The sequence below is a fragment of the Podarcis vaucheri genome, assembly GCF_965113315.1.
Source record: "Podarcis vaucheri genome assembly, chromosome: 10".
In the NCBI taxonomy this organism is placed as follows: domain Eukaryota; kingdom Metazoa; phylum Chordata; class Lepidosauria; order Squamata; family Lacertidae; genus Podarcis; species Podarcis vaucheri.
This window is the reverse complement of record NC_138748.1, coordinates 3,141,855-3,168,230: the sequence shown is the minus strand read 5'-3', so window position 1 is coordinate 3,168,230 and position 26,376 is coordinate 3,141,855. Positions and strand designations below refer to the sequence as shown.

Below are 26,376 nucleotides of genomic sequence, written 5' to 3'. Positions count from 1 at the left end.
AAAACAAGGTAACTTGCCTCACTAAAAATCACAAACTACTTTCCCCTTCAACAGGAAAATTATTCTAGGTGGGTATTTGTGGAAATTCGTTAGTGTGGAGAGCATATTACAAATATATAAACAGTCACACAGTTTGGTGTAAGTTCTAGAAATAAAAAGGACTATTTAATGCTGATATCGCTCTCTAGACATGGGCCTAGTCTGGTCAATATTTCTTGTGGCACATTGGAGGTAGTGTCAGATAATACAGCTGAATTTGGCTACAGTTACATTAGCAGAAACTGCAGTTTCAAAGAGGCACCCTCTAATTCCTTGGAAAACATGCAACACGCAGTCTAGGAAAATAGCTCTGTCTTCTGACATCAAGTGACAAGCAATTCCTAAAGAATGACGGGTCCACGCATTCAACATTACAGACTGAGCAAAGGCAGCCCAAAGCAAAGGATCATTCAGACTTCATGAAGGAAAGGTGGTTGGGGGTCTCTAGGGCTGAATCCTGGCCACATCCACCTCACTGAACTGGATGGGGCTTACCGTCAGGTAAGTGGGGTTACTACTGCAGTCTGTGTCTTTCAGAAGGAACTCCTCGGTCATTCTGAAACGCAGAGCTACTTGCACCTTACCAGACATGAGAGATAAATTCAAAAGGCAAGTGTAAATGAGAGAAAGAACTTTTCATAGCTATTTTATACTGCTGAGGAATCGCGGTTGTTCTTCCCCTCTTGGTAAAAGAGTTTCTGCACCAATCTTGGGACCTTTCTTCTCCTAGAAAGGAGAAACGTGCAATGAGGTTGTGTCCAATATGGTAGAATAAAAGCCAGCTCAATAAATAATTCTCAATAAATTATCAAGAAGCAAAACACAGGGATACAATCTTCTTCACCTGCTATGCAATCCTCATTCATTTCAGTGAGGCTCACACAGGAGAACACCCCAGGGGATTATAGATATAAGCCAACTAGTATAGGAGGACAATTCCAAAGATGGAACTCCTCTCCCCCTTCCTCAGCTCAGCTCCCAGCCCAGGCCCAATGGAGAGGACTACTCAGCTCTTCCCTCAGGCGTAATCGCTGTGCATATTCCAGGAGTTTTACTTGAAAAGCAGTACATAAAGATAAGGTTCTTAGGATGAGCTGCAGCCTGCAAGGGCCATTGGGGAGGGGGAACTGAAGTGTATGGGGCCATTTCTGGGAGGGTCCCAGCACACAGGGAGGCCTAATCCTTCCCTCCTCAGATGCAATTAGGATTTCCCCCAGCGCCAATCAAGCTTGTAAAGGTTGAGCTCTCAGAAGCATCATTGGGTCCCAGGAGGTTTTTCTAAAAGCTCAGTTGCTCTGGGGCAGGGGCAGGAAGAAGAAACAGATGAGGGAAGGAGGGGAGGGGAAAGGAAAATGGAACGGGTGGCTGTGTGTGGGTGGGTGGGTGGGGTGACTGTCTCTGGCTCCAGCCACACCCGCCACTGGCATGCCACCCCTAAGTATGTTCCTAATGAGGGACCCTTGGGCTGATAAAAGGGACAAAGTGGGACTAAATGGAAAAAAATAAAATAAACCACAGCTTCTTAATGTAGGTAGACAGTCTTGGGTTTACTCTTACCTTGAGCATTCCATCACGTTCCCATTTAAAGAGACCACAATTGCTGAAAAGGGAAGACAGAAAAATCAGGGTTGCTTCAGTAGCTGTTGGTAGCAGTGCTGCACCAAACTGTTTTAAGGTTTCATTTCCTACATGAACGTTACCATTTAAGTGCCCCCCCCCCATTCCACTGCTCTGGGCATTATCTTCATGCCTCTTCATAGCCATTTCTCATTGGAAAGGACTGCCTAGACCACTGGTCTCAAACTTTTCTCTCTGGGTCGCATTGGCAGAATAAAATCTGCTTGCATCACATCCAATGTTTTATTGACAAGAAAGACAGTTGGAAAACACAACTAGGATTGTCCACGGTATCACCTGAGGCTATTGCTCTCATTTTAAAAGGATATCTATCCATATTCTGCATATTAAAAAATTATTTTGATACTACACTATACTGCACTGAAATGTTTAAATGCTTCTTTGATTGTCCTTGAATCTTCCAGCCACTCTTGCCATCCTCTCCTGCCACACCAGGGTGGCATTCCTGAACCCTTTGAGGGCCACTGGTCTAGACAAATGGTGAAGTGAGCTCTTGCCCACCCAACAAAAATAAACAAAATGAATAAACCAGACCACTATTACTTAGCAAGTCTTTTCAGAGTCTACAGCCAGGGATGAGAGATGCACGTTGACAAACCTTTGCAGATAGACTGCAGTAGGGTTGAGAGATTGTGCAACGGTCTGCTTGAGAAGGGGAGAATGCAGCTCCTCTTACCTGCAGTGTTTTTTCGGCAGCTTGTCAAGAGATATGGCTCTATTTCCACACTGACACTTGAAAAATCGCTTTACACCATCATGCCAGTGATAGTCATGATTTTGTTCCACACATGAATCCAGGAGCTTGAAATAGGTATACTTGCACTTGTGTAAAAGGAAGAGAGAGGGAAATAAAGAGTCACACACACTTTCTCCAACTTCTTCAAAGTCACTGTTGTAGTGAAAACCCAGTCCTCTGCTGTGGCAGAAGAGCAAATTACTCTGCAAACCAGAGGGAAGCAGCTATATTGTACACCTGAGAGGACATCCCATTTGAACTCTTTGCTTCTGCTCCCCCAACACTGGTCCCTCTTCCTCTTTAAGACCACCTCTGTCGCCACAGTGTAAATCCGGGCAAAATGCAGATCGCACAATAGCTATCTGCATCAATGGTGAAACTCACCAAAGGATCAGGGCATTTTAATGATGGAAAAGAGGTCCATCTTCTGCAAGTCTTAAATACAAATATGCAGCCACATCACCAGCAATTAATACAATGAAATGCTGTGTGCTGGGTTTGTTGTTCTTACGGCAGCCCTGTTTAGGGAAGCTTTTAATGTTTGATGGATGACTGTATTTTAATATTTTGTTTTTGTTGGAAGCCGCCCAGAATGGCTGGGGAAGCACAGCCAGTTGGGTGGGGTGGGTATGTATGTATGCATGTATAAATACAGTGGTGCCTCGCAAGACGAAATTAATTCGTTCCGCAAATCTCTTCGTCTTGCGGTTTTTTCGTCTTGCGATGCACGGTTTCCCATAGGAATGCATTGAAAATCAATTAATGCGTTCCTAGGGAAACCGCCTTCAGACCAGGTCCGGGGACAGTCTGTCCCTGGACCTCATCTGAAGGCTGGGGGGGGCAAGGGCTTTTCTTCCCACCCCCAGCATTTTAAAAAACCCCGGGACAGCGGAGGACTTCTCCGCTGTCCGGGGCGATCTTAAAATGCTGGCGGGTGGCATTTTAAAATCGCCCCGGACAGCAGAGGACTTCTCCACTGTCCGGGGGGATTTAAAAGCCCCTGGGAAGGCAGGCGGGGGGACAAAGACTTTCGCCCCCTGCCCGCCTTCAGAAGGTGTTCCCGCCCCCCCTCGCTTCGGAACAGCGTTCCGAAGTGGGGCGGCTGGGGCAGGTGTCCCCGCCCCCCTCCTCGCTTCGGAACAGCGTTCCGAAGTGGGGCGGCTGGGGCAGGTGTCCCCGCCCCCCCTCCCCGCTTCGGAACAGCGTTCCGAAGTGGGGCGGCTGGGGCAGGTGTCCCCGCCCCCCCTCCCCGCTTCGGAACAGCATTCCGAAGTGGGACGGCTGGGGCAGGTGTTCCCGCCCCCCCCTCGGAACAGCGTTTTAAAATGCTGGGGGTCGGGAGCGAAGCGCTGCCGACCCCCAGCATTTTAAAATCTCCCCGTGTCCCGGGGAGGTCTTAAAATGCTGGGGGTCGGGAGCGAACGCTGCCGACCCCCAGCATTTTAAAATCTCCCCGGGACACGGGGAGATTTTAAAATGCTGGGGGTCGGCCCCCCAGCATTTTAAAATCTCCCCGGGACAGAGACTTCTCTGCTGTCCCTTGGAGATTTTAAAATGCTGGGGGTCGGCAGCGAACGCTTCGCTCCCGCCCGCCAGCATTTTAAGATCGCCCGGGGCAGGCGGGGGGGGGGGAGGCAGGCGGGGGGGAGCAAAGACTTTTGCCCCCCGCCGGCCTTCAGAAGAGGTCCTCTTCTGAAGGCCGGCTGTGGGCGAAAGTCTTTGCTCCCGACCGCCAGCATTTCCCTATGGGCTTTCGTCTTGCGATGCAAGCCCATAGGGAAATTCGTCTTGCGAAGCGCCTCCAAAACAGAAAACCCTTTCGTCTTGCGGGTTTTCCGTCTTGCGAGGCATTCGTCTTGCGGGGTACCACTGTAAATTATTATTATTATTACTATTTTGTGTTTTTATGCTATGAACTGACCTGGGGAGCTACAGATGAAGGGTGATATGCAAATTTAATAAATAACAACAACATGCTACACTTGGACAGGGATGAGTTGGCCACTGAAAAGTTTGCTCTCTCACTCTGCCTACCTCAAAAGGTTTCACTATTCTGGGTTATTCGGAAAGACAGGATACCAGTGTGAAAAATACAACCTGGATCTGCTTATCATTGTATTCAACAGGACTTGGCTACCAAGCTTTAGATGGTTATGAGGCTGGAAGTGCTGGACTAGGACCTAGGAGAGCAAGGTTCAAAGCCCACTCTGCCATGCCCTGGGCCAGGAACTATGGCTCTGCCTGCCCTCTCTCACAGGGTGGGTGTGAGGCTAAAATGGGAGAGGAGGGATGGTGCACGTCACCTTCAGCTTCTTGGAGGAAAGATGGGGTGAAAATGTAATAATAAATAAGAGTGGGCTTTTAACGGTGAATATTCCTTTTTGGAGAGCGAACTGACCTGTGCATGAGGCCACAAACCGAGGCGGATCCAACAAGGACATTCTCCCTCCCTGGGACTTCATGTGCTACGAGAGGCACAGGAAAGCTAAAGCTTGTTTCTTGGCACCAACCCACTCTGCTAATGCTATTATTTTTTCAAATGCTATGGCACCTCATGGGAGGATCACTTTCCACTGACCTGAGGCTGCCTTCAAAACTCAGGTCACATCCTGATATGCTTGGGAGATGCAGTTTAAGCCCCTAGCAAGATGCGCTGTGTTTTTGCAGGAGCGTGAGTACATGCAGTGCGGAGCGTGGAGTCCTTGACATGCCTTTTTGGGGTTAAGGATGGGAGGATTGCAGTTCACTTCATATTTTGGAACATACCTACCTATTTTGCCTGCCCATCAGACTCATGCATGGATCAGAATATAGATCTTCAGGTTAAGCCACGTAATTGATGAACCGATTCATGCCTGCATCCATACCTGTGACCCTTCAGATGCTGCTGAAATACAACTCCCATCAGCCCCGGCAAGCATGGCCAATGGTGGGGAGGATGGGAGTAAATGCTATCCAATAATATCTGGAGAGCCACAGGTTCCTCATCCCTGGTCCACACTGTACTTCTGAGATGGCCAGGCGGCTTCCTTCTCCTTTCTTTAAACATGTTGAAGCTGTAAAGAGTGCAACTACCTCCTCCGTGACTGTGACAGAAGGGGGGGAAGGGAAGGGAAGAAGTGGTTTTAAAATGCTTATAAGTCTACAAGGGACACTGCCATCTTTTTGACTGCACAATTTCCAGGAAAGGGACTGCATGTATGATGCAGTCATTTCAAAGCAACCCTTTTTCTGTGCAGCCATGGAGGATGCCATTAGCTGTTCTAAGCAGCTGTAATCATGAAAGGAAAAGGCAGCCCTGAATCCCCTCTTGAGCAGATTTCTCGAGGAAAGGTTTCTGAGGATCAAAATGAATTTTTCATCCAACGCTGATCAAGCTGGACTTCAAGGGGCTGCTTCACTCACCGATTTGCACGTTGCAACACGGCATTTCACTTCTCGGATGCTCCGCATTTTATCTTCCATTTGCTCCTTCTTCACCAGGGGCTCAAAATAGCGTTCCTGTAGCTCAGCCTCAAACTGTGGCAGGAGGAGAGATGAAACTTTAATCTAGATGTGTAAACAGCTAATATAAAACTTGTTAACACTGTAAATGAAACTTTAAAAACCCCCACATAGCTGAAAAAAAGGATTTTCAGAAGCAATAAGCAATTAGCAATTAATTTCAATTGAATCCTCATCCTGAAATTATAAAAAGATTTTTTTAAAAAAAATCACACACACAGTTGTATTTTTTAGCTTGTTCAGACCCCTTCTTGATTTTCATCCCTGAAATGCAGCCACTCTTAGAGCCAGTTCAAATATATTATGTAAATCCACTTGATCTTTCATCACTCAAAAGCCCAACATCTGACAATTTGTAACTGAACCATTCTCCCTCAAAAGGCATTGCACCCGAGGAAATCCAAAAAGCTCTAACTGTGGTATCTACTATGCAATGTCTCATTTGGAGGCAGGTTGTAAGTGTTCAACATGTATGGGTACAAAAAGGGTGCGGACACACAAAAGCCCGCAGAAAATTTCCTGATAAAGGCAACTGTATTAATACACACTTAAAAAGGAAAACTGCAGGGTCTGCTGGATGATGCCTAAGGCAGCATGCATTTCCGAAACAACAGAAGGGAACGGATTCAGTGCTGACTCAGAGGAAGAGTGCCATCTACTGAACAAACAGCAAAACCAGAGGCCTTGTGAAAAGACAAGGGTCGGTTGTTAAAGACAAAAAGCATATATTGGGATATTTAATGGTACTCAAAGCCGAATAAAACAAATAATAAAATAAACCAGGCACCTGCTCCTCCCACTGCAAACATCAACAAATAAGACAAACGTCTGATAACAAAAATGAAGTTGTGTAATCATGTAACAGTGGGGGTGGGGAACCTTTTTCAGCCTGTGGGCCATTCTCCCTCACAGGCACACTTGCCCAGGCCAGAGGTAAAAGTGCAGCAACAGGCAACTCACGCCCACCTCGCAAACAAGAGACATGGTCGCAGTTTAAGGACACATTCCATCCAGGCAAAGCCACTGGAGGAGGGGGAAGAGCAGGGCCACGGAGGGGCATAGTCTGGGAAGGGTCCCAAGGGCCAGACCCTCATTTGGCCCCCTGGGTCTGAGGCCCCCGCCCGCTTTGCAGACTTATGAAGAACTCACATTTTTGCCTTTGTCAGAAAAATGTTTCTCTACATTCAGACTCTTCTTTGGTCAGCAACTACATTTCCCAGAAGTCTGCTTGGCCTTTCAATCAATACTTGCCACATTCTTAAAGCAGACTTCTGGGAAACGCAGTTGAGGGGTCAGATGTGAAGCCCACTGCAGTCTCTTCTCCTGCACTGAAAATGGTCAATGCTGAATTTCTGGTAGTGAATTCTGACACACAATGCAGGCCAGCAGATCAGATCAGAGTAATGCCTCTCTTGCAAAACTGTCAGGCATGTCTCTTGAAGATGACACAGTCCTATTTTCTGCTGCTGGGCAGGATCCTTTCCTCTTTACACGCTCCCAATAGCACCCACATGCAGGCATTCCCAGCCAGTTCCCTTGTATGCGGGAGGGGCTTACCTCCTTAAGGACACCCGTGTGTTTGGATCTAGCATTCAAGATCTCTTGAAATTCATCAGACTCCAAGTATGCAAGCTGCTGGCGTAGTTTCTTTCCGGCAGGTTCTGCTGCATCAACATCTACAAAAACAGAAGAGAAGCTTAGCCATTATTTCCAAAGGATATTCTGCTGCAACAGAAACTAAGGTAATGCATTCCGCTGACAGTAGGTGTTGCATAGATAGTGTGCCATACAAACAGATCTTTTACCTGTGCCTCTCTAATGTGCAGAATTTCGATTTGCTTGACAAAAAAAAGGGCACGCCTTTCTCCACCATGCCCTACTTACCAGATTCCTCAGGGTCATCCGGCTGGAAACTTCTGGAGACAAGGGATACCCCAGATGGGCCTTTGGTTGGATCCAACAGGGAAATTATTTCAACAATATACAGTGAATCTATTACATAACCTGCCAAGATCCTTCATTTCCCCAGTCATTCCAAGGAGCAAACTCTTGCTGCTGTGGGGGTATTTTTGGTCATGCATCTCAGCTGCAACTCTCAGGGTAAACTCAATAGGCTTGCCACTTGACAGCCAATGACTGACAACAGAGGAAAAGGGAATGAGGTAAGTGGGTCTGTCAGCTAGTGGTGGGAAATGAATTTCTAAAAATGGATGAGGAAGAGAGAATTCAAAATTTGTATAAATATCTACTGGCAGGAATATTGAAGCCACGGAAAGCAGCAAATTATGTTGAGGGACTTTATACAAATGTTATGAATCAAGTTAGGAGAAGTCAGGAGAGCTATCCTCTTTTGCTACCTCAATTCTGCTCGTATAGAAACCAGTGATTTCCAGCACAGAAATCTCAGGGATTTCCACAGAGCAGGCATGTAGCCCATAACCACACATTTAAGCGAGACAGGAAAGATGGAAGCCCGCTGCCTGTAGCCTGCGCTGTTTTCTGCCTATTGTCTCAGGGAGAAACTTCAAGCCAAACCATTCAGCTTGACACCAGCTGGTTGAAACATTGGGCTGGACCCAAGTGACTTAATTCTGATGCAAGTCTGGCTATCTTTGTAAAAAGTTTCTACACTTTCCATACCTTGGGACAGAGGGATGTTTTTCTCAGCTCTCTCAGAAATCTCCGGAATGTCTAGACTGGATCGTTTCCTTTTTATGCTGTTTGGGTCCACTTTGGCGAGGACCCGGCCTTTTGCACGTAGTTTATTTATAGCTGCCATCTAAAAGCAACAAAAGAAAGACTCAAGACATGTAGCAAAAGTAAGCAATTAAAACCAGTATGAAAAGCGAGCAAGGATTACTGGAGCTGAATGTCAGTTTGCATTTCTTAGTGTAGAAAGTATTGATTTGATGTGTAATTAATTCAAGAGGGTTCTGGGAGCTTCTCTGTGTGAAAGAAACAAGCATAAGGTTCATGATGTTTGGGTTATTCCTTCAGAGAAGCTGAGTACAGCTGCTTTAAACTGGTCCTATTATCTTTCTCTCAAGGCCATGCTGACTATAATAATAGGCCAGAAGGAGTCTAAGTTTCACTTTCTCTTTCTATCTCTTTTCCTTCTGGTGCAGCGTTCTGTACATAGTATGCTTCGTATTAAGGTTTAGTCTTATTATACTGTAAGCTTAAGTTAAGTCTGCTGCAACTGGATTTCTTATGGACAGTTCCAATCCTGAATGTATTGGATTTGTGACCATTATGCTCATTTGCCTTCAGTAGCAGTAAAGCTCTGCTAGATGAAATATAATTGCCTCTGTCTATTTCTTGGGAACCCGGCAATGTGTTTAAGTTTTTACTCTGCTCACTATACACTGGAATCTGCTCTGGATCAATACTGAGTAGACTTTAAATGTCACTGAAGACCATATAACCCCTTCTCACAGCTCTACTGTGCTTGTGGAAACTAGGCCAGTGCTTGTTCTCCATCACACACAAGTATCACACACCCACAAACACCCCATTGCACAGATCAGACGCCTGCCCCCAATCCTGGGAACTGTAGTTTGTTAAGGCTGCTGTGATAAGTTACAAAACTCACAGAATTACTTTCCTGTTTATCAACTAAATTGGCTAAAAGTCTATTATAACTGAACATACAAGGCAAAAGCTACAATCAAAATAATCATTTTAAAAGAATAAAACCCATCCTATTATTGTCTTTTAGCACAGTGTATGTCCAGTCCTGAAAACTCCCACAGTCCTTTGTGCTGGGCTAAAAAGCTGGCAACCTTATCACAAATCTTTGACAACCCAGTGGTTGGTCTCCAAGCCCACCTGGAATGACGAAGTTACAAGCTAATAGCAGCTTGACTGATCCTTGTACTATGACTCTGCCCCCTACCCATGGGGCAGCAGTTAGGGAGAATTTGAGGAGCTGATACCTTTTTAGCTTCTGCCAAGCCATTCAGTTTGGGCACCGGAGGAGGCAAACTATCAAAGAAGAGAACATCGTCTCCTTCAGAGAAGCCTGTGCCAAGTCTAGGAGTTTCGGGGCTTGACAGTTTGGCAGCTTTGGGAAACTCTGCCGCGGGAGTTGGAGAGCGTAGCACCGCTGGTCCTGAAGAAGGTGGCATTGCTGCCACAGCTGCATGACTTGTATTTTGAAGAAACCTTAAACAAAGGGACAAAATCCATTATCATCTTGCTTGGGGAGGTAGTGTAGGAAAACAGGATTCTCTGACCCAAAAATCCTGTTAAGACTCTGTAGAGCAGGGGCTTTTCAGACTGTTGTGGTGAAACCAGGAGCCCTTCAGAAGCTCATCAGGGTTTCTCAGTGAGAAAACCAGTAATGACAGCCAAGCTTTCCTGAAAGACAGCTGGGCCACCTGCGCAAGGTGCATCTGCACTATTAGGCGTGCCGAGTTTGGAGGCCACACTCTTTCAATTCACACATGCTACCGAGTGCTTTGCAATGCATGGAGGTTTCATGGAAGGTGAGTAGGATGTAGAAAAGGTTCACTAAAGGTAGAAAGCTTGGAAACTACAATGCTAGAGGAAGAGGTTTAAATACTCAAGGTCAGGAGACATCTTGCTTTCATACAGCCAAGGAATCTTTTGGCTTAGCCTTCTCCCAACACATGTCTATGGGGGGTGGGGAGTCTCAACCAAGTAGCGCATAAGCCTCAGGCCAGCTTATAGGTTCATGGCATGTAGGCAGAAAACAACAAGACACCCTGCCTGCCTCCTGAGCCAAAGGCGACATGGCGAGAAGCAGGCCTTTCCACCTCCACCACCAACTGCACACTCCTCTCTCCAAAGAATTTCATCTGCAAGGATTAACAACTGACTTTAAGTAGGGAAGCTTTTCCATAGCTTAGGGTCCTGATCCTCGCCCCCCCAATTATGTTTAGCTACACAAGTCTGCTGGAGCTAGCAGGGTAGTAAAAACATAATTAGTGGTTGGCAAGCTCGCCCATCCTGGATTAAGAAAAAGCCCAGATCATGCTTGGATGGCTGTGGAATGGGCCTGGCAGTGCGCCAAGCGCCCCCAAGTGCCACTTGTAAGCCCACCCCCTTCCACGCCCAAACCTGAGTTTGCCAGTAGGTTTCCCTGGGCCCTGGTACTGTTTGGGGCTGCCAGGAATCATGGGAGATAAATTAGCCCCCCCCCCATGTACCAGGCTCTGTGAATTTGTATCAGACTAGTAACTTCTGCAGACCAATTTGCAAAATATAGAACCACTGACTCTACTGTCCACGGTTTTCAGAAGCAAACAAAAACCATTCACCAACGCACAAAGGTTTGGCTTGAGGTGTGTTTTTTTTTTAAAAAAAGCTTTCTACCAGAAGTTTTTCTCTGAAGGTTTTTTACAGATGGCACTTGAGTACAAAAAGGCTGAACAGAATCCATGATGCTAAAGGCTGTTGGGAGAGCATCAGTCTGCTGACATGTTGCCTTCTTGAGGGTCATGCCCCAAAATCAAATTGAGCAGGATAAATGTTAGAGATTTAATAAGGAAAATTATAGCGTACAGTCTATCATTAGTGCCACTGGCCTTTCTGCTAGATAAAGGCTCTTTACTCGAGGAGGAAGCTGAACAGGTGTCAAGAATCATTGCTTTGATAAACGTAGATTGCTTAGAGATGAAAGATGTCAGATCCTCCATCCAAAGTGGAAGTTCTCTGTGAGCTATGGACTGTCAGAGTTCATAAACTGAAGACAAAGAGTGATCTCCAGCTAAGTCTACTGATTTCACTGGGTTGACTCCAAGCACAGTGGTACCTCAGGTTAAGTACTTAATTCGTTCCGGAGGTCCGTACTTAACCTGAATCACCACTTTAGCTAATGGGGCCTCCTGCTGCCGCGCTGCCGGAGCACGATTTCTGTACTCATCCTGAAGCAAAGTTCTTAACCTGAAGCACTATTTCTGGGTTAGCAGCGTCTGTAACCTGAAGCGTATGTAACCCGAGGTACCGCTGTATGACTTTGCTTGATGCCAGTGTGAAATGTAAACGGAAGTAACATAATCATTTTAGGAAGCAGCAGCAGGGATCCTGATTAGGCATTTTTCTCAGCTCCGCAAGTTTATATCATATTCAGGTAGGGATGGAAAAGACTCAGAGTAGCCATGGGATGTCACCTTGTCCCATCCGAGGCCTCTCTCCAAAATGTTGAATCTTGGGCCACACGTCTGAAATGTGGAAATTCACAAGAGCAGTTGTAGACTGGGGTAGGGAACGGAATGTGGCTGCTCAGCTGGATCCTGCGTTTCCCACCTGCAACACCATTAGATCATCAGGTGACCCATCTTTCCATAGCCATGTGCCCAAATAGGCGGGTGCTGAAGTTATTGACCATCAGCTGATCAGCGCTGACTCCCAAGCTCTGCTGTCTGCAGGAGCAGCTGTGCCACGGAGGTCTCCATGGGGAGTCTGCGCTGTGGCCCAGAGGCCTTGAGGTCAGAACCAATCAGCCGATTGGTGGCGCCAGCAAGGCTCCCTTGCCAAAGAGCCCCTGAGAGCACATCTTAAGGCTCCCCTACCTGCCCCACCTCCCAGGCTACATGTGATGACAGGTGTGGGGCAGGTGAGCATGGTTTGGGTAAACAGCCTTGCAGGCCAAACTGGGACACTTGTTGGGTCTCATTAACCCCAATCCCTGTGATACACAATAAAGGGCCAGATGGACAATAGATCTGGCTTGATAGAAGGCAGATTCCTATGATCCAGTTTGGATTTTACTGGAGGCTTTCCCCCCTTTTGTTCATGATATGCTAACTTCAACTTTCCTTGGTATGCTTCCTTAACATGTTAGTTAGTTTGGAAAATGGAAGGATATTTTTTAATGGTTTTATGGGCTTCTGCGCTGGTTCTTTAAAAAATTGGATTGGATTTTATTCTGTGAGTCATCTTGAGACATCTGCATAAAGGGACCAACAAGTTGAGTAAACAGTAAATATAAATAAAAATGTATTATATATGCTAGATATTTAATATTGGATTTGAAATAGCACAGGGTGAGATCCACCTAAGTCTTACTCAGAGCTGACTCACTTGAATTAATAGATGCTGGATAGCTTAGTTGGTAGAGCATGAGTCTCTTAAAGGTCAGGGCTGTGCATTCAAGCCCCACCTTGGGGAAAAGATCCCTGCATCGCAGGGGTTGGACTAGATGGCTCACATGGTCCCTTCCAACTCTACAGTTCTATGATTCGAAGTTACTGAGCGTATCACACCTGCAGTGAATAACACTGAAAAAGAAGCAGTTTGGGCTACTGAACCGTGTCCTCCCATGACCATCATGGTGTTACCTCTTCTGCATCTCTTCAGACCTCCTTTTCCTGGCTTCCAGCATTTGCTGCTTCTGTTGCTTAATCAGTGCTGAAGCAGAGATGGACTGGAATGCTGGATTTTGCTTCCCAGCAGAAACTGAGGAGGACATAAATAAAGTTGTAGGTGAGTCAGATGTTGCTCAGCAGGAGTCAAATAGGTTGCTTTCCCCCCGCAGACATACCTGGTGCTTTGGCTAGGTGTTTATTCAGGTTCCTTGCTCCAAAAGAGGGCATTGACAATAGTTCTTTGAATTCCTCTGAACATGGCAAAGGTTGTTTTGGCAAACCTGAAACAGAACATGCAATGTAACAATGCAGCAGACTCACAGACGAGTCACAGGTGGTTGATGACGCTGAGTCCTGCTTGCCCTTCAAAGAAAATTCAAAACAAATTTCTAGCCCTCAGGAGATATTTAAAACTGGACAAGTGAACCATCCCTACTAAAACTGCAGAAGCCTGTGAGATAGCTAAATAGATCTCCACTGGTTGGCAACTCTGAGGCAATGTAGCCTCAAGGAACACAACTCGTGTGTTGTGACTAGTCAAAATTATACTACTTGAAGCACACACAAAGAAGCCTAAACCTGGGATGAAAGCAGCACACAGATTAAGAACAGCCTAGGCCAGTGGTGGCGAACCTATGGCACGCGTGTCAGAGAGCTCCTAGCCACTCCTCCCCCGGGGGTGGGGTGGGGGGAGAGGAATAGAGGAAGGCTCCTGCAATGGCGTTGTCAAGCCTGCAGCTCTGCCTCCTGTGGGGGTGGGAGGAGGAGGAGGAGGAGGAGGAGAGGAGGGCTTGCAGGGCACCACAACCAAACCAGAGGCTGCCTCTGGACGGGCTCCGCCTCCCCGCCATCAAGTCTGGTTGTGCCCAACCTGCCTTCCTGCTCTGCTCTTGGGCGCATTTAGAGCCACGCGACACTGGCGTGTGAGCGAGGTGTGGAAGCAGGTGTGACTTCTGATGCTCCATGGCTTCTCTCCAGTCTGTTTCTACTCAGGAGTAAGTTGCCTTAAGTTCAACAGGGTTTAACTCCCAGGTCAGTCAGTAAGCATATAAAGATAGCAAGCTAAGAAGGGATTGCTAGGTTTATATGTTCGCTGGGCTGTCCCACAGAAGCCAACAAAGGAATTCATTCCGTGGAGGCTGCAATCAAATGGCAGCTGAAGAAGTGGCAAAAATATTATTATTATTATTATTATTATTATTATTATTATTATTATTATTATTATTATTATTATACTACATTATTTTTAACCCGCCAGCCTGTCTGGGTTTCCCCAGCCACTCGGGGTGGCTTCCAACAGAATTTTAAAAACAGGGGGGGGGGGGGACTTCAAATGCAAAATACTTTCCTGAACAGGGCTGCCTTCAGATGTCTTCTAAAAGTCAAACAGTTGTTTATTTCTTTGACATCTGATGCAAAGAAGGGCTCATAATGAAGCTCAAGCCTTCTTTCTTTGGGGGGAATATATATATTATTTACACACACACATATTTGTATGTGCGTACACAGACAATTATTATTATCCCAAATTAACAACTGGGAGAGGGTGGCTCTTAGTATAGCCCTCCAGTGTACACTAGTGTAGTGGCCAAAATGGTGGAACCTTCTGGGAAAAGTGTATTTCAGAGGTTTGATGGCTCATAACACCAATTTTTTTTTTTTGAATAATACCAGTGCTTTTTTATGTGGGGACACATACCCCTAAACATTTTGTGAATTTAACAGGAGAAGAAATTCACTGTATTTATTTTTCCCGATTTGAACTGATTTTCTTGAGTCAAAATTAGAGTACTCCTAAACATTTTTAAAGGGAAAAAAAAACACTGAGTTATGTCATAAAATTATATATGAATGGAAAGATAACTTAATGAAGAATGTTATGTAATAACTTTTATGAAGGATTATTTATTACACCAGCAGTCATAAAGAAGAAATGTGAAACACACAGAAAAAATGAGATACAGTCATACCTCTAGTTACGTACAGTGGTGCCCCGCAAGACGAATGCCTCCCAAGACAGAAAACTCGCTAGACGAAAGGGTTTTCCGTTTTGGAGGTGCTTCGCAAAACGAATCTCCTATGGGCTTGCTTCGCAAGACGAAAATGTTTTGCGAGTTCCTGTGGTTTTTTTCCCCCTCCCCCCTTTTTCTAAGCCGCTTATCAGCTGATCCGATAAGCTGCTAAAAGCCGCTAATAGCGCTAATCCGCCAATGGCTTGCTTCGTAAGACGAAAAAACCGCTAGACGAAGAGAATCACAGAACGGGTTCTTTTCGTCTTGCGAGGCACCACTGTACCGCTCTGGTTACGCAACTTTCAGGTTATGAACGTGGCAAACCCAGAAGTGTTTACTTCCGGGTTTGCCTGCGCTTTGCGCAGAAGCAATCTACGCACTTTGCGCATGTGCAGTAGCGGTGCTCTACTTACGGACTTTTCAGGGAGCGAACGGCACCCTGGAATGGATCGCGTTCGCAAGTAGAGGTACCACTGTATATAGGTTAAATTGCCGTCTTGGCACTTTGTGATGAATAAGTGGGTTTTGGGTTGCAGTTTGGGCACTTGATCTCTACAAGTTTGGCCACCACTGGCCTAGGCATACTTTTCAAATTGGGAGCCTGCCTTGGAAATATACTTGTTCTTCCTTAGTCTCTGGAACATCTCCTCCCTCCCCTTTGAAGTATTAACCATCGTATCTTGCTACCTGTGAACCAAAAGTAACCATCATGAACACCAGCCAAGTTTCATTCATGAGCCACAATTTGAAACAGGTTTTGAGGAAACACGGTTAGGGTTGGCCATGGCTTGTACCAGGCTTCAAGTAACACAAAAACCTGACAGAGAAAGGGAGAGGGTGAAAGATTATACATTCCCAAGGCTGGCTCCCAACTGCAAACCATGGTTTACAGAGTCTCCTGAGCAGCCGACTGAGCTATCCATGTTTGACGGATGTTAAAGACATTTTACAGCAAGGGGACATTTTAAGAAAACAGAAGAGAACGTGTTACCCAGTTTCTGCTTGGTCTCCTGTAGAATTGCATCAACTCCTCTTACAACCAAATTGGACAGAGTTGTTTGGATTTTCTTCTTTGGGGCGGCAGCTGCTGCACTGAAGAAGTAAAGCAGAGCGCAACTCAACAGAGGGAATGACACCACCCATATAAGGGGAATCACCGTGGTTGTGATTATACTAGGGTAGTCAAAAACTGTGCCTAATTATCTGTTTTTTTACTATCCAGTTGCATTCTGTGGGCCATTCACAGCATGTAGAGACCAATAAACCAACCACTAAAAACTCCAGCAACACAAAACATTTAACACAATGTGGAGCAGCAGTTAAACATTTTGCAGCAGCACAAGTCCACGGAGTCTTCCATACAAAGGGAAAATTTACTTTTGCCTCTGGCCTTGCTCATCGCCAATCTGTGGCCCCAGAAGGTTGCCCAAGTGAGAATGTGGTTCTTTGGCTGAAAAGGTCCCCCACCCCTGTTTTAAACTGATCTAATAAAGTGAAATTCAGAAAAAAATGCAAGTGAACAACGTTCACATTCATCCGGAAGGGAACTTCCACAGAAGGACACTGAGATGTAGTTTCTCTTACGCTGAAGCTGCATAAGCAGCTGAGGAAACCCCGCCGTAGTAAAAGCCATCCTGACAAAGCCTCTCTTTCAAGCCAAGGCTCCTCTTTGCTGTTCTCTTTGGAGCTCGGGAATCTGAGAAGGTCGACTGCAGGTCCGCCCGCTTTGAACTGAGCCGCCGGTACTGGGACTGGACATGGTACTGGCAATATTCACATTCATTCTGAAGAAAGAGAAAGACGAGGGAGTTCGTCCCTGTGTACTTGTCACAACAGAGCAAAATATGAGAAAAGGAAACATGCTTCTGTTTGCAGACGCATTGGGCTCTAGTGGAAATCAGAAGCTACGGGCAAAACTACGCTTGAAAAAGTAAGGCACCAGTTGTCCCTGAGATGCCTTGCGGAAAACAACTAACAAAAATAATTATAATTAAAATACAAAGAACTATAGCCATTTATGGCAGGCAGGAGTACACAAGGTGGCTTAAATCTCCTCCATGAGAAAAGCTTTGATCAAATTAAAGTCAGTCATCTCTAGTGTGTGCTGCTCCAAACCTGTAGCTACTTTTTGCAGTCTCTCAGGTTCCCGGTAGCACAGGTATTTGTACATGCAAATGGAAAAAGAGAAGAACCCGCAACTGGGAGGAGTGGTATTGATCAAGGGATTTGGGCAGGAAAAATATGGAAGGGAACACATTAGGACTGAGCAGGGAAGATTAGTTTTAGAAATCCTATTACTGTCTTCCTCTGCCCTTTCCCATCAAAACCTGGTAAATTCTCAGTGGAGAGAAAAATAACAGGTGTGACTTTTGGCCATATGTTGGGTGGACAGTTTGGCCCTCCAACACACGTGAGGTCACCATCTCTGCTCTGATATAAAGGGCTACCAATATGGTGGCTGTGGGCACGTACGGTGTGTGCCAACAGAGCCTTTCCTGGTGACCACAGGGTCCCCTCCCCACTCTGAAATCAAGCTTGGAAATAGCATTAGACTCTATGCAACACAGTAGGTTGTGGTGCCCACACCAGCTTGCAAATGTGCCCATCAGCCCCCAAAATAAGCAACCTCTGCTATAAATTGTGACTAGCACAATCACAAAACTAAACTGTAAGCCCTCAGGTGACATCTGAACAAGCTCACACCAAGCACAGTGTAGTGTCAGATGAGCTATACATACCAGGTTAACCATCTGTGCACAGGGCTCGCCATTTTTCTTCCTCGCTTTACAGGTTCCCAAGTCCATAGCCTCCCCCAGAAGTAAGATCTTCTGGGGATGATCGACACACACACACACCTAACCAGAAGAAGTACAACAAGCTTCAGAGAGATGAAGGGACTCGTCTCAGCCAGGGGCATTAGCTTTCACTGGAGGTAATGCTTTAAGTGCCATTAGCAAGTGAAAAATTGTGTCGCTGTGAGAAGTCAGTAGGGGTCCACAAATTTTGACTCTGCTCGGTCACCAGTTGTTTCTAGCAAGCACCAAGGCTCGGCTTTCCCATTTCCTGCTCCGAAAAGATACAGGAAAATGTGTGTTCCTTTTGTTTGCTCCCCAGCAAAGTTGTATTTTTTAAAATAAAAAAATAGATAAATAGATAGATAGATAGAGGGAGGGAGGGAGAATGGTAGATAGGCTGTGTATATTTGTAGCAATGCATCCCCCCTCTTCAAGTCATGGTGGAGTCCCAGCCAAGATGCCGCCTGGTGCTATTTTGAAACAGGGACTCTCTGCTTCTTTTCATTGCCAGCAAGGGCTTCTAAAAAATATTTCAGTCAAAAAACACAGTATTACTCCAATATATACTGGCAGGCACTTGCATCTTCTCCACCTCCACGCCCTCCGCCCGTGGCTTGATAGCTGCCACCAGGTGAAAAGAATGCAGCATTCCCTCAGCCTTGAGCAGGATCTCATTCAGCTGGGCACCTGGATGTGACGGGGATGCCCTGCCAGGAACTATTTGAGATTTAGTCCGAGGACAGACACCATTTTTTCTTTTTCATCAATGTTATCCTTTTCATACACAGCATTCTTTTGAACTGAAAATAGCCAAGGATTCAGTCCAGGGCTCAAGTTAACTTCATGCTATGCCAAGGGTTGTGCCACTTCTTCCTGTGGGAGGATTTTCCACGCACAGGTGCATAATCCTTCCTCTGTGGGTCTATGACATCTGCCTCCCACCCACTGCCTCATTGCTACACCTCATGGTCAGGACAATTGCCATTTCCCAACAAACCCCATACCCTGCTTAACAAAAACCTCAGCAATGAGGCTGGATCAGGTCAGGTCAGATGAGTGAGAGATCCAGTAAAAAAGCAGAGAGTGAAAGCGACCTCTGGATCTGTAGGGCGAGGCATTTGCAAGTAAAGAGAACTGCTTTATAGGATACTTGTTTGCAAATCAAAGCCTTCTGCAAATTTGTTACGGCTCTATTTTCTCTTAGTCAATCTCACGAGCTGCTTCCCGCAGCTAACTGCCACCAGGCCTCATCTCCCGAACAATAACTTGAAGCCAGCCAGTATGATCAGAGCTGCACTGTTCAGCTATGCTATTTGCCTTTACAGAGGTTTCCACAGTGCTATGTATCCTCCGCAAAGGGGATACAAAGACAGAGCCCTTGCTTCCCTCATAGTCAAAGACCCTCCAGGGACTGAGCAGCCATCAAGAGAGGCAAGGGGCTGCTACTTCAAGACGTAGTTAAAGAGAAGCCTTCAAAGACTTCCTGTGTGACAGACGCAACTGTGGCCAAGGAGAAGGAATATTTATATGGGGAGACAGAGAAAACAAAGGATTTCCTCATCTTTTCCACACTGATGTCTATGCAAAGCGTTATACAATATGGTTGAAAGAGTTCCCTATGGAGAAATCAATAAACTGAATGTCAAAAAACCAAAATCACCTGTTTTTAAATACAGTGGTATCTCGGGTTAAGTACTTAATTCGTTCCAGAGGTCCGTACTTAACCTGAAACTGTTCTTAACCTGAAGACCACTTTAGCTAATGGGGCCTCCTGCTGCCGCCGCGCCACCGGAGCACGATTTCTGTTCTCATTCTGAAGCAAAGTTCTTAACCTGAAGCACTATTGCTGGGTTAGTGGCGTCTGTAACCTGAAGCGTATGTAGCCCAAGGTACCACTGTATATATTTTATATAGAGACAGATCTACACACACCTCGTCTGATCCTTCTCTCGGTTTCATGAGATTAGCATTGAGTAGTCCTATGACCATGCCTTGCTCTGTCTTCCAGTGATCTTTGTGAACATCACCAAACAGGAACAATGAGACGCAGCGGCTGAAGTTATGCAGGTCATTCAAGCGCCAGATGCTGAAGGTTCTACCCTGGATATGCAGAGTGGGAGCAAATAAAAAGAACAAAATAACTACAATCCTTTGAGTCAGCCTTAAAATAATTACCATCACCAGAGAACGTTATATGCACAGCAAGATGTCTGCTGTAAAGGTGTTTAATAGCACAATCCTATGCATATTTACGCAGAAGTCCCACTGTGTTCAATGGAGCTTGCTTCCTAGTAAGCATGCTTACGATGACCTGCTTGGGGAAGCAGCTACTTTGAATGCTTTAACCATAGCAGCCACTATGGTTTGTTTTCAGCCAAGCACTGTCCACACTCCATACACTGACCATGTGCTGCATGAGTAAGTACTTTGTTTAATCTGCCAACGTTCAGCTTCACCAGGAATGTGGAGAGGACAGCCCTACCTGTGATGGTGTTTACAGCACCAGTACTGCAACAGGGCAGAGGGCAACATTCCAGGTGCCCAAGAGGGCTGTAGGCTTATTCATACATTAAACAAGAATTTTGAGATGGTAACCAATTTTTTACTTCAACAAAATGTCATACTTGAGAGGACATAACATCATAAAACCATTTACGTTATTGGAGCTCTGAGGCGTGACTTTCTTTATGATGACTCCGAACGTTACCCAGTCTGTTTCCTCAAGGTTTAATGAAGCAAGCTTATCTTGCAATTGAGAAAGTCTAATAAAATTTCGGCCTGTCATTTTTCTTTCCATCTCAACAGAGGATACACGGGGTTTTCTGCAATGAAAACAAGGAGGAAACTATTAGAATGACAAAGGGATAGGGAAGCTTCCATCAAATCCCCTCTGTGGACCTCCACTAAATACCCTGCACTCAGGGCAACAAGAGGGGCTTCATCACTAGTCTGTGTAAACATTTCCAGCCCAGGGAAAGGAGGAGTGTGGAGTTTCAAAAATACACAGAGAGCTCAGAATTGGGTATGGGATGCAAAAATCAGGACACAAAGACATGTTTCTAGTTATTAAGACTAAAATATATATGCATGAAGACAATTCAGTCTCAGAAACTAACTTGTAAGCTTTTCAATGGCCGAAATCTGGTGCTTTGCACAGTCCTTCGCCATGATAAAAAGACGTAAAAGGAAGGGTGCGAAAGACTTTCATTTGCTGTTGCTATTATGTAATCCTGTTTAAGTTTGAATTCAAAAAAGTATTTTTGAAAAAAAAAATATTCAAAAGAAATGATGCACTTAATTTGCAGCTTTCATGCAGAAGTCAAAATCCATAAATCTGTGGTGCCGATTTTAAAAAATAATAATATTAGCAAGGTATCTAAACAGTTTTAGGCCACAAGCTATACTCAAGGAACAAACCCAACATTTCCCCCATAAGCTTGCTGACCTTAGCCTCAGCCCAGAGAAGGTTTCAAAGGAGACTTCTTGACTATTCACACCGGCATTCTTTGGCCCTTGGGATCTCTGACTGGTGCCCAAATCAGGTCTGTTCCCAGTCATGGGCTTCAGAGGCTGAGGCGACAAACCTGAAACTGGTTTTGAAGCATGTCTTTTATTCTCTGTAAGAGGAACAGGGGGAAAATGGAAAAGTCATACCTTGTGAAAAGCACAGTTGAACTTTTTTCAGAAAAATAATCTTTGGCAAAAGCTGTGCGCCATGTCACAGAGCCAAGACAGACAACTAATTCTGCATTAAAATGTTTTCACCTTCCCTTCTGCTGCCAAAAGCTAGCCATTTTGAGCAACAGAAGACAAGCTAGAAGCAGTGGCGGACACAAGAAGTCTTGGTGGCTGTGTGCTACCAGCTGCTGGGGCGCCCAAGAAGGGAGGGCTGCTGTGCTCGTCTCCTCTGTGCAATTTCCCACAGGTACCCAGGGGGTGAGAACTGGAGCTGGACTAGCTGGGCCGAAGTCGGTCCAGCAGGGCTTTCCGGTGTAAACACCATCTCCCTCAGCACCAGTCCCTCTTCAGCAGACACGCCTGTAATTCACACATGTACAGGCTTCCCATGCGCAACACATTTCAAACTCTGCAGGCAGAATTATATCCAGCCTGCCTGGTACATTCTTGCTGCAGAATTCACAAGGTAGTAAGCCCCTTTTCTTTAGAGGTGATCTGGGATTATGTGTCACCTTCTCCATTATAGCTCTATTCCAGAGTAAGTGGTACTAAGCGCCCAGTGTAAGATTCAGGGTTGTTTTCCACTCAGTTGCAATTACTAGCCATGCTGCCAAGACAATACATAAGATCAATTCTTTTGACAACATATCTACATTGGCAGCATCAAAAATATTCAGCAATATTAATTTCGGAAAACAAGCAAAGTAATATTTATCATTTCTGTGAAAATGAAATTCAAAACATTGTGCATCAACTGACATGACTGAGAACAAATATTGACTACTATACCAGACGGTGAAGGTTTCATCTTCTGGCCCTGTCCTGTGTTTGCGGCCAATGCAGGACAGCTGAGCTGGGCTGAGAAACAAGGTGACTCATGAAGCTTCCTTTGCTTTAAGGGGGCAGCAGGAGACTTACCTGGTTAAGAAATGAAAGAATATTTAAAAGACTTGACTTCCGGTAGAGCGCGGACCCGAGGCAGGCGAGGGTTTTTTCGGGAGAGAAAGCCCTAGCTATTTTTGGCCGAAAAAAGGGGGTTTGAGGGCGGAAAACCCCCCGTTGACCTTCCGGAGGGTGTCTGGAGGTCCAAGTTCCCGGCGGAGCCAAAAGCTGATCGTTCGGTCGCCAGGTAGCCCTAGGTGAAGAGTGTGACGGAACGCGCAGCGGGCAATCGGGCAGCCATTGCAGCGGCCAAATAGCGAAGCCCCGAGCCTGCAGGGAATAGCGCTCTGCTCTCAACACAAAGAAATTCGGATTCCAACAATAAGTTTGTAAGACCTGAGGTTTTAAAACAGCAAGGAAGTCTCCGAAAACAAAGAGAAGAATCCGAGCTCAGCGGTTGTCTGGTATCACAAAAGAAAGATGCAGTGTTACCAGCAGAGCTGAAAGCGAAAGTAAGTTGCCGCTAGCGGTTACAGTTGCCGCCTCCCCTGTAACTTTTGACATTAAGTTTCTTTCCAAAGGAATGAGAAGGGGAGTAGCGAAACTTTGGGACAGAACAGAAATCTCAGTGAACACTGAGTTATTGTAAATTGAATATAGAGGGACCACCTGTTGCTGTATCTGCAATTAACTATTTCACTAGGAGGAAGCTCCGGCGCCATATTAACCCGAGGCTAAGAAGAATCTCCGACTCTGACGCTAGACTAAGAGACTTAAAAGACAGTGTGGCTGAGAAGATAAGAGTACTTAGATGTTTCCTTTGGCCGTCTTTTGAGGGTTCACTCCTCCCCTTTGAATAAGACTATCAAAATTAAGGGGCAGAGCTGGAAGAATAGGGGAAATAACCATTTAAAACTTTCCCTCTAAACTTGGCTCTCTGGCCCCATCTTGTGGCTTGAACTAATTACTACACTCCAATGCTGAAACCTCTAATGGAAACCGTATAAAGTTTGTGAACTCAGCTGATTAGAATCTGCTTCAGAGAAACTCCTTCTCCTAACAGCTCACACTTTATGAACTGCTCAGTATAAAGTATATTGACTAGATTTTGGAGCCTATAAATTAGAATCTGGTTTGACTTCTTTTTCTACTTCGACGCCCTCCTCTGGATTATAATTGAACTACATCTGAATCTTACCTGACTTTAGAAATTAGACTTTGGTCTGACAAATCAGTGTACTGTTCAACCAATGCCACGGATGGATTAGCACAATTAGGGGCAAGAAGAAAACAGAAAGATACAGACAGAGGCGATAAATTAACAATTTTTTTTTAACTTCTTTTTTGCTCTTTCTCCCCTTCCCCGGGGGGGGGGGGTAGAAATACTTAATGGAAAGCTTCCGGGTGTGATAAGTTAAAGAAGCAGAAATTGTATCTGTTATATTGATTTTTCTTTTTCTTCTTTAGGCTGAATCTGTTATACTGTTTGCTTCTGGTTGGTACTTCATTAACAATTAATTAGAATTGGGTGGCAACGGTATAGTAAGCAAGTGGTGTTAATACCTGATATCTCAATACCTAAGAAAATGTCACATACACAAAAAAAAGGAGGCGAGGGGGGGGCTCCAACAGAAAGGAGACCCTCAAGGCAAGAAACAGAATTTAGAACAGAAATATTGAAGATGTTTGCAGAAATAAAACAAAGCGAGAAAAATTTAGAGATGAAGTTAGAACAGGTAGATAATAAAATCGGGAAGATGGACAAAAAGATTGAGGAGACAGTTAGTGAACTGAAGGGACAGATCAAAGAGGTTTCAAAGAGAGTGGATGAAGGATTTAAGAAATCAAAGCAGGAAATGAAAGAGTTGAAACGGGAAGAAGATGAAAAATGAGATTGCAGACTTAATTAAAACACAGGAAGAAATGAAAGACTCTATTGCAATGAATGAACTAAAACAGAGAGAAGTGAATTTAAGATTGAGACACATGCCGGAAATACAAAACGAAAATATAAAAGAAAGATTGACAAAGGAAATTGCGCAGTGGATGGACTTACCGGAGGAAGAAGTTGCAAAGAGAATACAAAATGCATTTAGAATGAAAATCAAAACAAATAAGCTAAAGAAATTCCCGGGTGACTGTTTAATAATCTTTAAAGATAGAGAAATGAGAAATTTGGTACTCCAAAGGAATAGAGAGAGAAGATTATACATAGACGGGAATTACATAATTATATTCAAAGACATACCAATAAGACTGTTGAAACGAAGAGAAGCTTACAAACCGCTGGTGCAATTATTTAAGAAAAACAAGATCGACTTTAGATGGGAATTCCCTGAAGGAATTTCGTTCTTCTATAAAGGTGTAAAGAGAAGACTAGTAAGTCCGGAGGAAATAGGAAAATTTACAAGAAGATATAAAGAACTACAACAAGGAGAAGAAGAGGTAAAAGGAGCAGAAGGAGGAGCAAGAAGGAAGGAAGACTCTACATCAGGAGGAGAAGAAGAATTGACCGGGAGAGAATCAGAAGAAGAGGAGGAAGAGGAAGAAGGAGAAAGGACAGAAAAACTTTAAAGTAAACTCAAATCCAAACAGCTAAAAGAATGACGCTAAAACTATGGAACTGGAACATCAATGGAATGAACGATAAGAAGAAACGGAACGGAATTGAACATATCTTGAAAAAGAAAAAGCTGGACATCATATGCTTGCAAGAAACGCACGTGGCAAGAAAGCATAGGAAAATTCTGATCAATAAAAGATTAGGGAACGAATTTATATCCTCGGATAAAGAGAAAAAAAGAGGCGTTGTTCTATATATTCAAAACAAAATCGAATCACACCAATTATTTAAAGATGAAGAAGGGAGAATCATTGCGGTCCAAATTAATTGGCAAGGGGAAAAACTAATAATTGTTGGGATCTATGCACCAAATGGGAACAAGACAGAATTTTTTAGATCGCTCGAAGAGAAGTTATTTGAGTATATGGACCAAAAAATTATACTAATGGGAGATATGAATGGTGTGACTTCAATAGAAATGGATAGATTAAGAAAAACGATGAATAAAGAAGGGAAACTACCCAAAACTTTCTTTACGATGACGAAGAACTGTAACCTGGTAGATATGTGGAGGCTCAGACACCCATTGGAGAAGCAGTTTACCCATCACTCAGAACCAAATCAATCTTTCTCAAGAATAGATCAAATATGGGTCTCGAACGAGTTAACCCCAAGAATACAAAGAATCGAAATACAAGCGAGGGTGATCTCTGATCACAATCCAATAGTAATGGAGTTAAAAAGTTTGGAAGAACGATCTTTTAGGTGGAGACTAAACGATAATTTATGGAATGACCAAAAGTTTGTTGAAAAAGTACAAAGAAACCTAATTGAATTCTTCATGAATAATATGGATAAAGGGACAAAAACGAGTGTGGTGTGGGACGCGAGCAAGGCAGTGATGAGGGGCCTCTGCATCCAACAGAATGTATGGAAAAGGAACAACAAAGAAAGAGCGACAAAAGAGATTCTGAGACAGATTATGAACAATGAACAAAAGTTGATTAAAAAACCCAACAACGTGAAGATAAAACAGGAAATAAAGATTCTCCAAACCCAATTTGCAATGTTAGTTAATAAAGAGGTTGAATGGAACGTGAAAAGATTAAGACAGATAAACTTCGAGTTCGCCAATAAATCAGGAAAATGGCTCGCCTGGCAGGTTAAGAAAAAAAAAGAACAAAACACAATTCACAAA

The 26,376-nt window shown here is 44.7% G+C and overlaps 1 protein-coding gene across 1 annotated transcript in view; it reads right to left on the bottom strand.

The window, feature by feature from the left end:
* The window catches only part of MCM10 (minichromosome maintenance 10 replication initiation factor), a 32,923-nt gene continuing 6,547 nt past the window's right edge, over window positions 1–26,376 (bottom strand). The window contains exons 5-20 of the mRNA XM_082240113.1: window positions 22,523–22,651; window positions 21,501–21,672; window positions 20,712–20,877; window positions 19,988–20,155; window positions 17,999–18,115; window positions 16,845–17,044; window positions 16,252–16,352; window positions 13,425–13,529; window positions 13,222–13,339; window positions 9,853–10,081; window positions 8,558–8,696; window positions 7,475–7,593; window positions 5,819–5,932; window positions 2,354–2,499; window positions 1,597–1,639; window positions 1–765 (exon numbers count right to left, since the gene is read on the bottom strand). Of these exons, the coding sequence (XP_082096239.1) occupies window positions 682–765; window positions 1,597–1,639; window positions 2,354–2,499; window positions 5,819–5,932; window positions 7,475–7,593; window positions 8,558–8,696; window positions 9,853–10,081; window positions 13,222–13,339; window positions 13,425–13,529; window positions 16,252–16,352; window positions 16,845–17,044; window positions 17,999–18,115; window positions 19,988–20,155; window positions 20,712–20,877; window positions 21,501–21,672; window positions 22,523–22,651 (2,150 nt within the window). The 3' untranslated portion in view covers window positions 1–681. The remainder of the gene's footprint in view (window positions 766–1,596; window positions 1,640–2,353; window positions 2,500–5,818; window positions 5,933–7,474; window positions 7,594–8,557; window positions 8,697–9,852; window positions 10,082–13,221; window positions 13,340–13,424; window positions 13,530–16,251; window positions 16,353–16,844; window positions 17,045–17,998; window positions 18,116–19,987; window positions 20,156–20,711; window positions 20,878–21,500; window positions 21,673–22,522; window positions 22,652–26,376) is intronic.